This window comes from Cibotium barometz, chromosome 15 (genome assembly GCF_041138505.1).
Source record: "Cibotium barometz isolate CiBa-2024 chromosome 15, ASM4113850v1, whole genome shotgun sequence".
Lineage (NCBI taxonomy): Eukaryota > Viridiplantae > Streptophyta > Polypodiopsida > Cyatheales > Cibotiaceae > Cibotium > Cibotium barometz.
In genome coordinates, this window is record NC_141060.1 from 45,425,058 (window position 1) to 45,441,828 (window position 16,771).

General features: G+C 40.5%; 1 protein-coding gene across 1 annotated transcript; it reads left to right on the plus strand.

Annotated features, from left to right (window-relative positions):
* The first annotated feature begins 12,681 nt into the window (after nucleotides 1-12,681).
* On the plus strand, nucleotides 12,682-14,055 carry LOC147631364 (putative galacturonosyltransferase-like 3). The gene has a single exon (XM_086809079.1). It carries the CDS (start codon nucleotides 12,781-12,783, stop codon nucleotides 13,876-13,878), a length of 1,098 nt encoding a protein of 365 aa, XP_086665205.1. The 5' UTR covers nucleotides 12,682-12,780; the 3' UTR covers nucleotides 13,879-14,055.
* Nucleotides 14,056-16,771: the final 2,716 nt, after the last annotated feature.

Here is a 16,771-nt window from a genome sequence, read left to right on the forward strand (position 1 = left end):
CGTTGGAATGTTGCAGGTGCATTGGTCAAGCCAACGCGAAAGGCAAGAACTCCAAACTCTGTGATAAATGCTGTTTTAGCTTGGTCCTCTACTGTAATTGTGATCTGATTGTAACCAGAGTACCCATCTAGAAAGCTATATGCTGCAACTCTTTCAAGCACATGTTCAGAATACGGAAAGGGGTAATGATCCCTTCTGGTGGCTGCATTAACCTTTTTGAGATCAACGCACACTCTGAGTTTCCCATTCTTCTTTTGTACGATGACTATCGAAGAAACCCATTTTGAGTGCTCAATAGGGTATATGAATCCACATTTTACAAGCTTTTCAATTTACTCTTGTACAATCTTTGCGTACTTAGGATTCATTGGGTAGGGACGTTGCTGGACTGGTTTAGCAGTGCTAATCATTGGAATCGTGTGTTGCACCACCGAGGGTGGAACACCCTTCATATCATGATATGTCCAAGCAAATATGTCTTTGAATTCCTTAAGAAGCTTCTTGAGTGTAGCTTCCTTCGTCTGGGTGAGGTCTTGAACAATAAAAACTGGGTTAGACTCCTCACCTGGATCTGCTAGTTCTATCTCCTTGACTACCGCCGGGCCATAATAGACATCGCTACTCCCATTGGTAGGCGTTCATTGGGCTTTTGTGTAGACCAATTTACGTTCCCCTGTGGTAAATGATTTGAAATGCTCGGGTGCGGGGTGTAAGTCTACTGGTTCTTGTTGTGCCAAGTTTTTTTCTTTTAATTCCGCATCCTTTTGTTGCTGAGCTAACTCTTGGTTTTGCCGCCTTCTCGCAGTACGACTTAGTTTTGGTTTCTCTTTGATTTCTAATTGGGTGACGTCATGAGGTTGCAAAATACACCACATGACACTTTGGAGGTATTGTCCCCAATTATCCGCCGCTAACTTCGATGAGCATCAATAGCTCCTACATAACTAAGCCATTCTGTAGTGGATCTCTCTTTGTTTATTGTAGTTCGTACATTAGCTCGATAGCGTTGTTGCTTATGTCTCGTTTTCTTCTTACCAAGTTTTTGAGTTTTGTTTCTATCAGATTCGGACTCACTTGGTCGATCTTCACTTGTGTCCCCCTCACTTTCGGATGAACTGCAGGAGGTCACCGTCTTAGGCCTTGAGCACCTTGCTTCCACACTTGGGTGAATATTTGATTCATCCCCCCCATCAGGCTCAGAGTCAGTTTCTTCTTGAGATTTAGACTCAGAATTGCATTGGTCAGAGTCTTCGCTACTTTCAGTGTCAGGGGAGTTTGCCACTTTCTTGCCATTAGGAGTCAAGTGCATAACACCTATCATGTTTACAGGCACTAACGGTGCCATATCTTGCCCCTCAGGCATTACCCAACTTGTGCCTCTATTTCCCCATGTGTCTATGGTTGCCGCGAGGTGTACCCAATCCACGTTATCCGACTCAGTCATACCCAGTAGGACATCCATATAAGGAGAATCTTTCCCATTATTAGTCTCTTTTTTGCATGTATAGCAATACTTTAATGGGGCTGAGTGAATAGTGGTATCCGATCGATTATCGATGATAACCTTGCTTCCTAAAGGATGCGCGCGACCATTCTCAAGATCAACCTGAATGACAGAGTCCTGGAATCGTAGGTAGACATGGTTTTTCGACCAGTCATGCACCATTTGTGCTTCCCTCATGAAAGGACGTCCTAAGATCATTTCATATGACATAGGATGCTTAGAGAAATCCATTACGATGAAGGTATGTCTTACCTGGTATCCCAGAACCTTGATCTTAAGGTCCCTTAACATTCCAATAGGTTTAGCAATAGTTCCGTTTGCCATCTTAACCACTATGTTTGTGACGTCAAGGTGAGGTCTTCCCATAGATTCCCAATAGTTTTTAGTCACAATGCTCATTCCAGCACCACCATCAAGGATTCCCTTTAGAGTTAATCCCTTGGTAGTAATGGGGAGGGTTGCATTAGATTCGTCACCTTCAAAGTACTGTCCCAACTTGTTAACAGGTATTTCAACGACCGAGTCTTTATCTAGGTTGGGTTGTAGATCCCAATGTTCCCCTTCATCTTGAAGCGTGTCGGGTCTATCCATATTTGCAAATTGTGGTAACCCCGCCTTCGGTTCTCCATTGAGAAATGCCCAAAGAGCTAAGAATAGCTCAGGATCTCCATATAACTTGGATATGATCGTGGTTTTGATTTCAAAGGACATGAAATCCATTAGCTTGGACACATTCTCAACGGTACTTTTTGAGATATCGGCCCTTGGCTAGACTGGTGAAGATGGAATCACTTCCTCTTTGATGGGGTCAGGCATTCCCTCACTAAACATTCTTTCAAGCAAGAAGGGTGGTTGCCCACTTTCGGATGTTCTATCCTCACTTCCGAATGATCCTAGGTATAGCTAACGGTTTATGGTTCTTGTGAGGCTGAACTTGCGTAGGAAACACTGTGTCTGGAATTTGGATTTTTCTAGGGTTGGCTCCAGTTCTCTTTGTGTTTCTTCCACCAAACTCCTTAAGTGTTGCACTTGTTCAATCTTCTTAACTGGGTTTGGGTAAGTTCCAATCTTTTTCTTGAGGGTTTTTGGCCCACGTGGCTTGTCTTGGGGAGTCTCAATCAGTTTGGGTGGCCGAGAGGGCATTAGTTGACTTGGTTGTGGGGCCGGGGGAGTTTCCTTTTGTTTCCCCTGATTTATGTATTCGCTTGATTCTCCTTCATTGAGCTCCCGAGTGGGTTCCTCCCTTAAGGTATTGGCTTTGGTCCCCATGGTTTCTATTGAATCGGAATCATCTTCAGGATCATTCATATACACGGGGTCGTCTTCTGTCCCTATGTTAGTCTTTGAAATAGGCTTGGAGCTCGTGGCATTAAGTGATCTCTTCCGCCGCGTTTTCTTTTTCTTTGCTCGAGCAATTGATGCAGTATCCCTCTCTTCGAGAATGTAGTTTTGATTTTGAAGCATTGACCGTGTAACTACATTCGCGGGTACAACAGGTGTGGTTTCTCATGCCTGCTTGGTGACCTCAACCAAATTCAATGGCGTAATCTTGGGTGCACTAGGATTATGTGGACATTAAGCAATCAAATGATCTATGCCACAACGATTACATGTAAGTACCGGCATTCCCGATGTACTCCTTTGATTTGGTTGCATTTGAGTAGCGATCTTCTGTAGCCTATTAGGGCACTCTGCTGCACGATGCGGTCCACCACAATCGTAGCATTGAAGAGGTGGTCTCCTTGCCAAGGTATTAAGGTTTTGCCCTCTTGTGGCGAGAGCAGCAACTTGATTTACAGGCTTGACTTGCCCGAAATGATCCTCCATGTAGTGCTGGGGAGTCATTTCAAACATATCAATCCCATATGAAACAGTGGGCTCTATCTTCTCTTCATAATCCCCACACGCACTATGTGACTCACAACCCATCTAGTTTATAGGGGTAGTAGGATGTGGAGGTTGTGGTCCTAGCACTGGCAGTGGTAACGGCACAGACTGGACTACATTCGGGTTCCTTGGAACTATGTGCTGTGATGGTTGCTCGACAGGTGGTGCAGGCATCAGCGCGGGTACTTGAGGTGTGTTTGACCAAGCTAGTGGTGCCTGATTTGCTAACATACGCTTAACTACTAGTAGGCAATCCTTAGATTGATGGCCATACTTACCACATGCATTGCAATTCCCATTGAATTTGACTCTGAATGTGGGACATTCACTCGTACTATGTGGTCCTAAGCAAACCGAACACCATTGTTGCTCTCTTCTTGGGTACATATGGCTATTTTGGGGAGCTCGATTACCCCTAAAGTATTCTTGGAGAGCCTTAGTAAGGTCAGTCTCACAGACATTTCAGATATCTTGGGCTCCTTGTTGGCAATAGGTTTTACCATCATTGGCTCGTGCCCAGATACTTGCGAACTAACAGATTTTATCTCCGAAGATACCTTTTACCTGCAATCATCAAGTTTTCTTCTAACTGGATTGCATTGGCAGTGACTGCTTCCCACATCGTAAGACCTCTAATGACTAGGCCATTGTATATGTCCTCGTGGCGCAATCCTCGGATGAATCTATCGAGCAGTTGGTTGTTATTGAAGCGCTCATCGGCGGGAGCGCAACGAGAATTTAGATGCTTTAATCGACTAATAAAGTCTCTCATTGACTCCCCTTCCTCGCATTCAGCTTTTTGGAGTTGGGATGCTACTCCCCAAAGCACACCCTCACGTATGTATTCTTTCAAGAACAATCTCTTGAGAGTAGGATAGTGAGTATGCTCTTCAACCCTTAAAGTCCGATACCAATCTCTGGCTTTTCCACTCAAGGTTAAGCCTAAGGCTTTACACTTATGTAGCTCATTGTGCTCTTCCAACAAGGAATCACACACGTGTTCAAAAACTTCAATGTGCTTCCTAACATCTTTGTTACCCACCACCACTGAAGTTTTGAGAGAGCTTAGCAACTTGTACCGCCTTGCTTCTAGGCTCTCTCTCAGGCATGCCCCGCATGTTTTCCATAATAGATCGTCCGATCATCTGAGCAAACGCTGCAAGATCACCTAGGTGAGCAGGCATAGTTGGTGGAGGCGCTTCTGGAATAGCCTGGTTGACAGGAGTTGGCATTGGTCTTGATATGTATGCAGCTGACGTAGGATATGATATGTGACTAGGCCTAGCTCCTCTTGGATAAGAGTCGTGATATAAGGCGGTCGTGGAGCATATGCCATTGGCATAACAAGAGGCGTATGAGCTACATGAGCATGAGTAGCGATAGGTACATATGGTCGATAGGCACTGGCACGCACTGTTGTAGGTACTGTATCACTAAGTAGCGGTGTTGTACTAACTACAGTGGCAACGGGCGTACTTTTCGTCATGCTCATCATCGGAGTAGGCATTGTGGATTTCCTAATGGAAAGTTGAGCCAAGGTTGGAAAGCTAAAGTTACTGCTCGTGGGCTCAACCTGCATTGAGACTCCAGGCGAAACAACATACGAAGGGTCTATGGGACTCACCGATTGTGACAGGGTTAGTTGTTTGGCCTTGCCCATATCCAAAAATTTCATAGGGCCAGTGGAAACTAGGTCTACCCCCCTATTTTGCCTCTCAAATTGGATAATTCTATGAATAACCTTACATATCATTTGTTGTTGCTCCTCTAGATTAGTGGCACTAGATGTAGATCGTATGACTTCTAACCAACCTATGTGTAACCCATGTATAGGTCAGTCAGAGTCTCCGTGTGTAGATCATATTCCCAATTTTCATTGAGAAATATCCCATCTAGACTTGGAGTGCCAAATGGTTCTCTTGAAGTGGATGCAATGTCACTTCTTATGGATTGACTTCTAGGGACCTCTACTTTAGGAAGCGCGTCAAAAGGTGGTAGCTCAATAGGGCCTTCATTAAACGAAGTGGGTAGAATATCCACATGGACACTCTTTGGGAGGGTAGGGTCTACATGTGAATGGCAAATCTACTACACCTCCTTCTTCGTTTACTTCGCTTGTCGCATGTTCAGAGCGTGTAGCTCTACTAAAGCTCTCTATTAGATGACTAAACATGCTAGATCTGGGTTGTGGGGCCCAAACTGGAGACCAGAAACATGAGTAGATGGATGAATGCAAATAATTGTGATTGACTCATTCCAAGATTCCCTGGGAAAGGAATCTGGAATTCTTGAAAGGATCGAGGATCCAAAAGTGAACGAAAATTTAGACTTAACTGAATTGAGTCGAGAAAAAGTTGTCTTTAACTGAGCCAAGTAATTGGTCGAGACTTAGAAAGTTCTGTCAGTATAAAAAGTAGAGTAATTGTACTTTTAACCTGGTTGATTGTGGAACAAAAATTCTGATAACTAGATCAAGGAAAGTTGATAATCAAATCTGATTCGCTCAAAGCGAAAAGAGACCATCTTGTTTGTGGAAATTGGATTGAGGTGAGGAATGATGTGGGGTGGTGTGAAATGATGTAGAGTGATGTGTGGATTGATGTGGGTGATGTGTGGAAATTGGATTGAGGTGAGGAATGATGTGGGGTGATGTGTGAAATGATGTACAATGATGTGTGGAATGTGTGGATTGATGTGTGGAATGATGTGGGTTGATGTGGAAATGATGTGAATGAATGTGGAAATGATGTATGATGATGTGAATGAATGTGGAAATGATGTGGGATGATGTGAATGAATGTGGAAATGATGTATGATGATGTGAATGAATGTGGAATGATGTATGATGATGTGAATGAATGTGGAATGATGTGAGATGAAGTGAATTGATGTGGAATGATGTGGGATGATGTGACTTGATGTGGAATGATGTGATGTGAATTGATGTGAAAAAATGTGGAATAATGAGAAATGACGTGGAATGATGTAGAATGATATGGAATGATGTGGAATGATATGGAATGATGAGAAATGATGAGGAATGATGGGAATTTTGCTTGGAAACTGTATTTGCATTTAAAATGGTGAGCTTTCGGTACGGTGGATGAGGGGCCAAGGAAGCGGCCTATGAGTGAAGCCCTAGGTCACTTTTTGCAAAGGAGCCTAGAGGGTGCTGACCATACGGTGCTCAGGCTCTGGGTCACCCAGGATACCCAAGCGTGCCTCGAGAAAGAAAATGAGTTGGAGTTGTTTTCTGAACACGGGCATGAATCTGGTTGATTGGCCTTGCTGGTCTTCAACGGATGAGTTCATGGCTCTTTAAATGGATCTTGTTGGTTGATCGAGCTGATCTTCAATGAAGAGTCCATATGGATTTTATGTGATTATATTCCTAGGTACTATGGGCTAGGAACTGTTGAAAAGGCCCCTGACTGAGCAGGTGGTGAGCGTTCTAGTTGCCAATGATGCCATAGGTACGCTGAGGAAGGAATGAATGGAATATGGATTTTATGAGATTATATTCCTGGGTACTATGGGCTACAAACTATTGAAAAAGCCCTTGAGTGAGCAAGTGGTGAGCATTCTGGTTGCCAATGATGCCATAGGTACGCCGAGGAAGGAATGATTGGAAATTGGACTTGGAACTGGAATACTGAGGATTATGATGGAAACACTGTGGTTTTATTGCAATGCTGTCTTGGGAATAGTTGAATCTAAGAAAAGGTAACTTCATATAGGGTGCGTAAGTGGTGAGTCTATTTAAATTTTGCATGAGTGCCGGCTAGGGGGCCTGGGAACTCTTTTCCCTGGTACCCGAGACAAAACATAACCAAATTTTTATAATGGATCCTATCAATATAGTGGTTGGGCGGTTGGCTAACCAATGGGATTGGGCTGGATCGATGGATTCCTATAATAAAATTCAATTCTGTTCAAGTTACGATAGTTGAAGTAAGTCACAAGATAATTCTTGTTCTATGGAAAAGAATCAAAAGAGGCACTGCATACAGAACACATAACCGGTGGGGTAGACCACCTGGTGTCTAGATCACCATCCGAATCAGAATCACACCAACCATGAAGTGTGACAAAGGAGGGTAGATCTCCTACCCACATACCACAAACCAAGATCAGAAGTATACTTGAGATAACTCAAGACCCTGAGAGCCTCTCCCTCATATATGGAAAAAAGCGTTGGTCTCTATGAACCAAGTGCAAGTTCCTCCTTTGATTCGGCCATACAACCCGCGGTTTGGTCAGAATACAAAGAATAGTTAAGGCTCTTGACTACGTTAGAAGATTGTTCCTGGAGGAATCGCCTATGCTTTCTAGGCGGGAAGTTTTTTCCGGGTTCGGTTTTGGAAGAACCAAGGGATTAGTCTCTTGTCCGGACATTCGCGGCGGCGAGGCCCCAAGTGGGAAGCTCTGCCTTGCATGCAAGGTTGCTACTTCCACTACTAGCACTCTAGAGTTCGATGCGCAGAGGGGACAGGGATCTCACAAACTATGCCAGTGGCATAAGTGCGGAAGCTATCACCCAGGTGGGTTATTAATGTCCACCGCCGTCGCCATAGAACTAGTTGAACTTGATATGTCAACAAATAATTCTCTCAAACTGGCCATTTTCTTGTGAGAAATAGAGAAAAGATTTGTGGTGTATGACCATATATTCCTTTAGTACTATCACTTTGTTGATGAAATGTGTCCCTCTATCACATACACCAATTCGAGTGGACAACCAAATTGAGAGATTATGTTCTCATATAGACAATTATCTTACATCAACCTTCTTAGTTTCACATGCACTTCCACCCACACTTTGTACAACAATAGTGTATGGTTGTGATGATATAGCAAGGATAATGGTAAACTGTTGGCATTTATCACATTGGGCATTGCTAGGAGGCTATTGTTGCTAAATCATCAAGGTTTGGGCCTAACCATGCAACATGGTTTTGCTATAAAACTATAAAATATAACCCACATTGATCATACTTTGAGCTCTATATATTTTAATCCTCCAAGCTAAATTCAACACATTCAAGCATTGGCAATGTGAGAGAGTGTAAGAGAGAGAGAGAGAGAGAGAGAGGAAAAGGGAGAGTAAGATAGAATGTGTTTATACAAAACGTATGTGTTCACTCTTGTATAGTGGCCAACAATCCACCAACAAGCCTCATGCCCACAATGAATATTCAAACTCAAATGCAACACTATGAAATGACCATAGAATGTGCATATGTGTGTGTATGCATAAGAGGGAGAGACATGCGGGGGAGGGGGGAGGGGGGAGGGGGGGGAAGATATATGCTCATGTGGAGAGTGCATGTCTTTGAGATTTTGTAGGAGAGAGAGTGAGAGAGGGAGAGAGACATTGTGTTGTGGGAGGTTAACATGAACACCATAAATTAATTGCAAAGTATTAAACACAACGCATAAAATAGAATAAGAATTACACCACATAAGATTGGGTCCAATTTACCCCCACACAAGAGTGAGCCCATGATTCCTCTTGGTGTATTTAAATATATTGCTTGAAATAACTTGTGGGGCTCAAAATATAGGGTCCTCTTACAAATATGTCAACTTCTTCAAAAATAGCTTGCTTTATTGGTCGTGCAAGCTAATCTACTCAAAAATATATGTAAACCTAAAACCATATAAATATGTACATCTCTTGTAAAATTAAAGCATAAAATAGAATAAGAATAGCACATTACACAAGATTGGGTCCAATTTTTTCCCACACGAGTGAGCCCACACTTCCTCTTGGTGTATTTGAATATATTGCGTGAAATAACTTGTGGGGCTTAAAATAGTGTCCTCTTACAAATATGTTAACTTCTTTAAAAATAGCTTGCTTTATTGGATGTGCAAGCTAATCTACTTAAAACCATATAAATATGTACATCTCTTCTAAAATCAAATATGCACAAGGGAGCTTTCACATGTCGTAATGATATATATATATATATATATATATATATACGGATGATGCCTAAAATGAAATAATGGCGTGGATTGTCACAAAATCAAATAGTATTCACCGACACTCAAAATCGATTATCTCAAAATATTCATGCCACCACCAGTTCACCTCTAGTATCCAATCCAAGGATCTGTACTTACATCAACTATGCCAATCAATCAATAAATTGATTGATTAAAAGTAAAAATGACCTTACAAAACTCATAATATCAAGATGATGCAAGTAATACTCCCACATATGTACAAATTCACCCGTGTACGCGTAAAGTAAGCTACGATCACTCAGATTTAGAAAGGCGTCCCAAACTAAACCCTTCTAAGAGAATTTATAAATAATGAGAAACATGAGAATATAAATATTCCATGAATTAACTCATCCCTATCCTATATTGGCTCCTTCAATAAGGAGATGCAATTAAAATTTATAGAATCTCGAATTTAGAGAAATTAGCTTGTAAGATGTTTTTGAAGAGGTCCATGTAAAAACTTAAAAATTAGATTGAGTTTCCACTTTCATCAGTTACCCATCTCTCGTTTTTTCAAGGGCATCACACTGTTGGGGGTTTTACCCTATGTGTCAATATGAAGGTTTATAATCTCTTGCTTCCCATAACATGGATGCCCATTCTCTTGGGGAGTAAGGTTTTCCCACCACCTTTCCCTACCCCATGACAACTTGATATTGATCTTCTAATCCTTCATATCACATAACGAAACGTGAACTTCCCATGTTCATGTGTGTGGTTATGCTTGCACACATCTTTTGAGGTTAAAAGTTGGGGGATCTTAAACTTTATGTGGAGACTCACATCTAGAGTTAAGATATCACTTTCCTAAATGTGAAGGAGGGGGTGTTTTTTAAAAAACAATAGAGAGAAGATGATTCTTTCAATGCATGTTGAGAAGTCAAATTTCAAGGGTAGCTAGGATGTTATTTTTGAGAACGAATTTGGATCCACCCTTCTTGCAAGGTAAAATGTTTATGCCTTTGAAGGATACATAATTGAAGAGTACATAATTCTTAGCCATTCTTTTGACATGCGACGTTTTCATGCTTATGAATGGTGAATCCCCCTTTCTTGCAAGGTAAATGTGAAGGATACATAATTGAAGGGTACATAATTCTTAGCCATTCTTTTGACATGTGACGTTTTCATTCTTATGAATGGTAAATCCCCCTTTCAATGGCAACATATACTTCAAATTTGCATTTGTCATGTGAGTGACAATGATGTCATCACACTAAGATTGATTCTTTGAATTGGGTGTCAAGACAATGTGCGGGGCCTTGGAATTGAGAAGATTTCATGTCGAGGAAATTGAACGATGCAAAGAGGAATATGAATGGTTTTATTTTATAACGATTGATCAAAGTACAAAAGAATAAGGTTGCGACTGCTCTTCTCCTAGGCATGGTTTTTGAAAGGTATTATTTAGAATTAACTTTTACCATAGAAGCCACCTAACAAAAAGTTTGAATATGGCCACACAATGCAATAACCATTATGATTCTCTTAAACCTTATGAGATGAATGTTGATTTGGGTCTTCTCTTTTTTATGTGCCATTGTGGGTCACCATGCACAATACCATATGTCAGTTTGTTAGGTCATTGCAAAACATACTACGTAGTGTAATTTGTCCCCATCATGATTGTCTTAAACCTTGTGAGATGAATGTTGATTTGGGTCTTCTCTTTTTTATGTGCCATTGTGGGTCACCATCCATAATACCATATGTTAGTTTGTTAGGTCATTGCAAAACATACTACATAGTGTAATTTGTCCTTTTTTCATGTAAATTGATATTAGCATCCTTTTTTGCACACATGACCAAAAGCTACAATGAAAAGTAGAGTGATACTAAACACCCTCAAGACACAAACTGGTGGTGTACATATTTGATCAATTAGTTTTTACCCAATAGTTTTTGCACACATGACCAAAAGCTACAATGAAAAGTAGAGTGATACTAAACACCCTCAAGACACAAACTGGTGGTGTACATATTTGATCAATAGTTTTTACCCAATTAGATAATATTAGGAAAATTTGGAACTTTTTTGAGTTCCATTTTGAAATATCATTAGTCTTAAATAAGCATATTTAAATTAGGAATCAAATGTAAATTTTTCACTTGTTAAACAAAATTTTTATGATAGTAAGTAAAACTATCATGAAATATCCTCGTTCAGACTAGAATTTTCATAAAAATAATATTTTGATGAGATTGCCCTCATTGAGATAAACACAAGTACACAAGTCCTATTTTTAGGCATCATAGTAAATTTCATCAATTTTAATACAAGTTGCAATTTTAAACATTTAATAAATATCCGATAGAATAGCCTAATTAACACTAAAATTTTCACTTTTAAAAGAATATTCTTATGATACTAAGTAAAATTTTGTAAAATAGCCAAATGATTATCATTACCAACATGATTGCAAATATGACATCCTATAGAAACTAAAACATCTTATTCAAACAATGTTCGATTTGATGGAAAGTTACGAGTTGGGTAATGCCAGTGTGTGTGTACGCGCGCGGGGGGAGGGGGGGGAAGTGTTGGAGCAACATATCACCAAAATTGAACATGTTTTCAACTAATGTCTTCAACCCATGAAAGAATAAGTACATAAAAAAACTTGATTTTGCACTAGGCATTCTTTCATTGTGGTGGGAGGAGTGGGTGTTGTGGGACAGGTGTCATCTTACAGGCCTCTGTACCCTAAGCAGTCTATTTGGAGATGTTGACAGCTAAGTGGGACATATCTCAAAATCTACGATTAAACTTCTTCAAAATAATCAAACTTTTAAACCTTTGGTTTCAAGATTTGAAGATACTTTCAAAACTTAGGTGGTGGAATGACAACTCAGCAAGCTCACTTTTATTTATTAAAATTTGCCAATTTAAAAGTAGCGATTTTGTAGTTTTTGCCTAGGGGCTGGCAAACGAAGGATCCGGTCATGCGGTGCCAGGTGGCAGTGCTGTAGGTGGAGAAGACGTCCACGGAAAGCTGTACGGTTTTGACGCGCGTATGCTTGCGCAGGAACCTCCGCTAAGAGCCTGGCTACCTTCTAGAAATAGTTTTTTGTTAATATTAAAATGTTTTCAAAGCAGTTTTCTAGAATTTTTCAAATTCAAAAGGTTTTATTAGCGTCGGCTTGCTTTGAATGCTTCTGATACACGCAAGCAGCCTCGCAGCTCGCTTCTGCGAGCCTTCGCATGCACCATCAACGCGCTACGCTAATCTCTTCTATACAATCAGTATTTCCTCGCCAGATTAAGCATTACCATCACTGTGCTTAATCCTCCTCCCTCTCAGTTTTGCGCAAGCTTGTATCCTTTATCACGCCCAACAGCCCTCCCCTTCCCTTTAATCTCATCACAATTAAGCATGATTAGCACCACCTCCCTCTTCCTTCTCCTTCTTCTGTTATCTCCTTCCTTGGCATCAAGAGCTTCCTTCCAACAAATCAATGGAGAATGTGACATCTTCATCAGACTGTCTTCTAAGCCACTGTTCACGGAGGCCCCTGCGTTCAGAAATGGCATAGAATGCCTCCCATTGGACAGCACACTTACCCAATTGGATAGAGATGGCTGCGGGCTTTGTGATCCTTTCTCCATCCACATAGCCATGACCCTGGATGTGTCATACATGAGGGGCTCCATAGCAGCCATCCTCTCCATAGTCCAACATGCATCATGCCCTGAGAATGTGGTCTTCCATCTCCTGGCCTCGGCTCGAGAAGCAGAGCTCGCCGACGGTGTCCGCTCTACATTTCCATACCTTAGGTTCAAGGTCTATCATTTCAATGAAAATCTGGTTAGAAAGAGGATCTCTTCTTCTATAAGGCAAGCATTGGAGCAGCCCCTCAACTATGCGAGGATCTACATTGCAGATGTGCTGCCCAACTGCATAAAGAGAGTAATTTACCTTGATTCAGATGTGGTTGTGGTGGATGACATAGTGAAGCTTTGGGACACAGGCCTGAATGGCCACCCCATAGGTGCACCTGAGTATTGCCATGCTAACTTCACCAAGTACTTCACTGATGCATTTTGGGAAGACGAGACTTACGCGGCGGCGTTCAATGGGCGGGAGCCATGCTACTTCAACACAGGGGTCATGGTCATGGACTTGGCAAAGTGGAGGCAGGAGGGATATACAGAGAGGGTGGAGCAATGGATGGAGGTGCAGAAGGCCAAGAGGATATATGAGCTAGGTTCTTTACCACCATTTTTACTTGTGTTTGCCGGTGAAGTGGAGGCAGTAGAGCACAGGTGGAACCAACATGGGCTTGGGGGGGATAATGTGGAAGGGAAATGCAGGGGTCTTCCTGAAGGGCCAGTCAGTTTGTTGCATTGGAGTGGGAAAGGAAAGCCATGGGATAGGCTGGATGCAGGAAAACCATGCCCATTGGACAGTCTATGGGCTCCATATGATCTGTTCTACTCTTCAAGGCCAAGTGACTTTGGCACAGATAGCTAGAATAGGCCATCTATTTGGTTATCTTGATGTTTAATTGTCTTTCCACAAAATGAAGGTATACTTTCCATGGAGATATGAAGGATTCCATCATCAGGCTATGATGTTGGATTGGCCAAGCAATGGAAAAAGCTTGCAAGGAGTCTTACTATCCATCTGCTTCAAAAAGTAAAAAATAGATCGATACAATCTCATATTGATTACAGTGGAAAATAATGAAACAAATTGCTTCATTGTAACTATGATTAATATAAGTATGATTGATTGCAACTATAATTGAAACAAATTGCTTAATTGTAACTATGATTAATATAAGTAATCTAGTATCGTATCTACATTTAGTCAAAAAGTGTGTGTATGTATGCATGCATGTGTGTGCATATGACCCTAACTGATTCCATGGTTAGGGTATATAAATAATCAAGGCTTTGGAAAAAATGGATTAAAGGTTAGGATCTACGACAAGGTATAGGGTTTAGTAAATGAATGGTTACATAAGGTACTTAATGTTTTAGGTTTAAGGATAATAATACTTATGGGTTAGGAAGAGGGTAGATTAGGTAGTAGGATTATAATACTTATGGATTAGGAAGAGGGTAGATTAGGTAGGAACCAAAATGTAGGGGTTGTGTGTGTGTGTGTTTGCTTTACTTTCTTTCTTTTAGCTAGAATATGTAATGGAGAAGGGGCATCCAAGAAATATCAACTTAAGTTCTAACCCTATAAAGTTTGCCATTGGCAAAGGAGCATTGAGGGATGATGGGAAAAAACTAGGCAATAGAAATGTTTGTTATAGTTGGACAACCAATTCACCACATCTACTAGGATAGTTGTATACCTCCAATAAGCTCCAAATGGATAAATAGAGGGAAAACTCATTAAAAAGTTTTGGTGGATTCATCAAAACTCATAAAGAGAGTTGAGTGGCTAGTGCAACCAATTACAATATTCAAAACTCTGCTTCATGTTTCTAGTCTAAATGATGAAACATTGGTCTTGGTGTGCCAAGCTAGACATCTTAGATTGTAATGATAACATGACCCATATATGGCATGCAAATTGTGATACCAATTTAGTCCCTACATATTTGGCCAAAATACATGGTCATGAGAATCACAAAGGTGGAGATTGAGATGCTTCCTTTGGGTGGATTTAATTTACAAAATGATTGTAGCCAGCCGCAACAACCTGAACAAAGGAAGTATAGATGCAAACTTAATGCATCTAAGGGAAGGTGGGGAGAAATATGCCCAACAAGGGGGAAGAAGGGATTAGTTTTAGAGTAAGTGATAGTGGTGTGTGGGGAGCAAAATGGAGGCATGATATATCTCAAGAAGTTGCAAAAATGATTATAAGTTTGCTTTCCATGCAAGAACCAATCCTAGATGAGAAAACTGTACATCAAAATGAGAATGCGTTCATATGTATATGTAGCTCTAAACTGTATTAGAACCCATACTTGAGGCATGAGCTTTGAGGGTTTGAGAATGTATGTGAACCTATATTAGAATAATCTTGCAATTTTTGTTTTTTGTTTTGGTCAAAATTCCATCTTCTTAAGATTCTTACAATATATTTATCTTTCTATAGCTGGCCAATTTTGCATATATGTGGGTATGCTAGCAATAGGTTGGTGTATTTAAAGAATAGAAACTTCTACATAGTGTCTCCAAAAGGCTTGCTAATTTGCACTTTGTGGTACAAAAGCATGCTGAGAAATGCTCGTTGAAAAAATCCCCCCTATATAAAAGGGGAACAAGATCAAGTTGTACAATGTGGAAGACCACTTCTTACACATTTCAAGAAGGCTAAAAGAAATGTTGAATATTAATAATAGGACCTAGTGAGAATTTACAAAAGATAAAGGCCATTTCCTTAAGGATAGCCTTGCTTGGAAGTACACCAACATGAAGGATGAATCCCCAAAAGTAGTCAAACACACTATCCCGATCATGGAGCAAGCAATGCCAATGAACTCTATAGAGGCCATATTTGATGAATTCAAAGTATTTTCAAAGTGTGAATATAGAGGCTAAAAAGGATCATAAATGCGAGATTATGTATGAAATAAAACATATCAAATGGGTCTTTCCAAATAGTGATAGTTCCTAAGAAGAATGGTAAGGTATGAGTGTGCCTAAAAAATGTCAAGAACACTACAATAAGGAACCACTATGTTTGATACCCTACATAAGCATGTGCTCAAAAGAGTAGCTAGTAAAGAAGCTTATAGCTTCTTAGGCTAAAACCACCTTCGTAACCAAATGGGCTGTGTACACATACAAGGTGATGTTGTTTACCTTGACTAATGTACCACAAGCACATTCCAACAACTCATGTGTGCAACATATAAGGAGTACAGATTTGCATGGATGGTTTCTGCATCAATCAAAGCCCATTGTATCAAATCTCCATTAATCCCTTGAAATGTTTATTTGGGGTTAACATGGAGTCATCTTGGAAAGTTTACATTGCCTCTAAGGATGGCATTTTAATAAATGATAATAAGATCAAGATGATCTTGAAGCTACTACCATACTAACTAACTTCAAGGGTGTCCACCAGCACTTCATAGGACATGTTGTCTACCATAGATGATGAAATATTTAGCTAGACCTCTTTACCACTATTTTATTATTCATCATGATGACATAACTAGACCTCTTTACCACGGTTTTAGAGTATTCAAGTGGATAAAAAGGGACAAAGTGTTGGAGTCTCTCTCGCTCTCTCTCTCTCTCTCTCTTTGTGTGTGTGTGTGTGTGTGTGTGTGTGTGTGCGGGTGTGTTATTTGTTCAATGTGTGCAAGAGACCATTATTACTTCTTAGTATAGGTTGTAATATACAATGTTTGCTCACTGCTTATTATAGATTCCAATAAATATAGATCATGTTC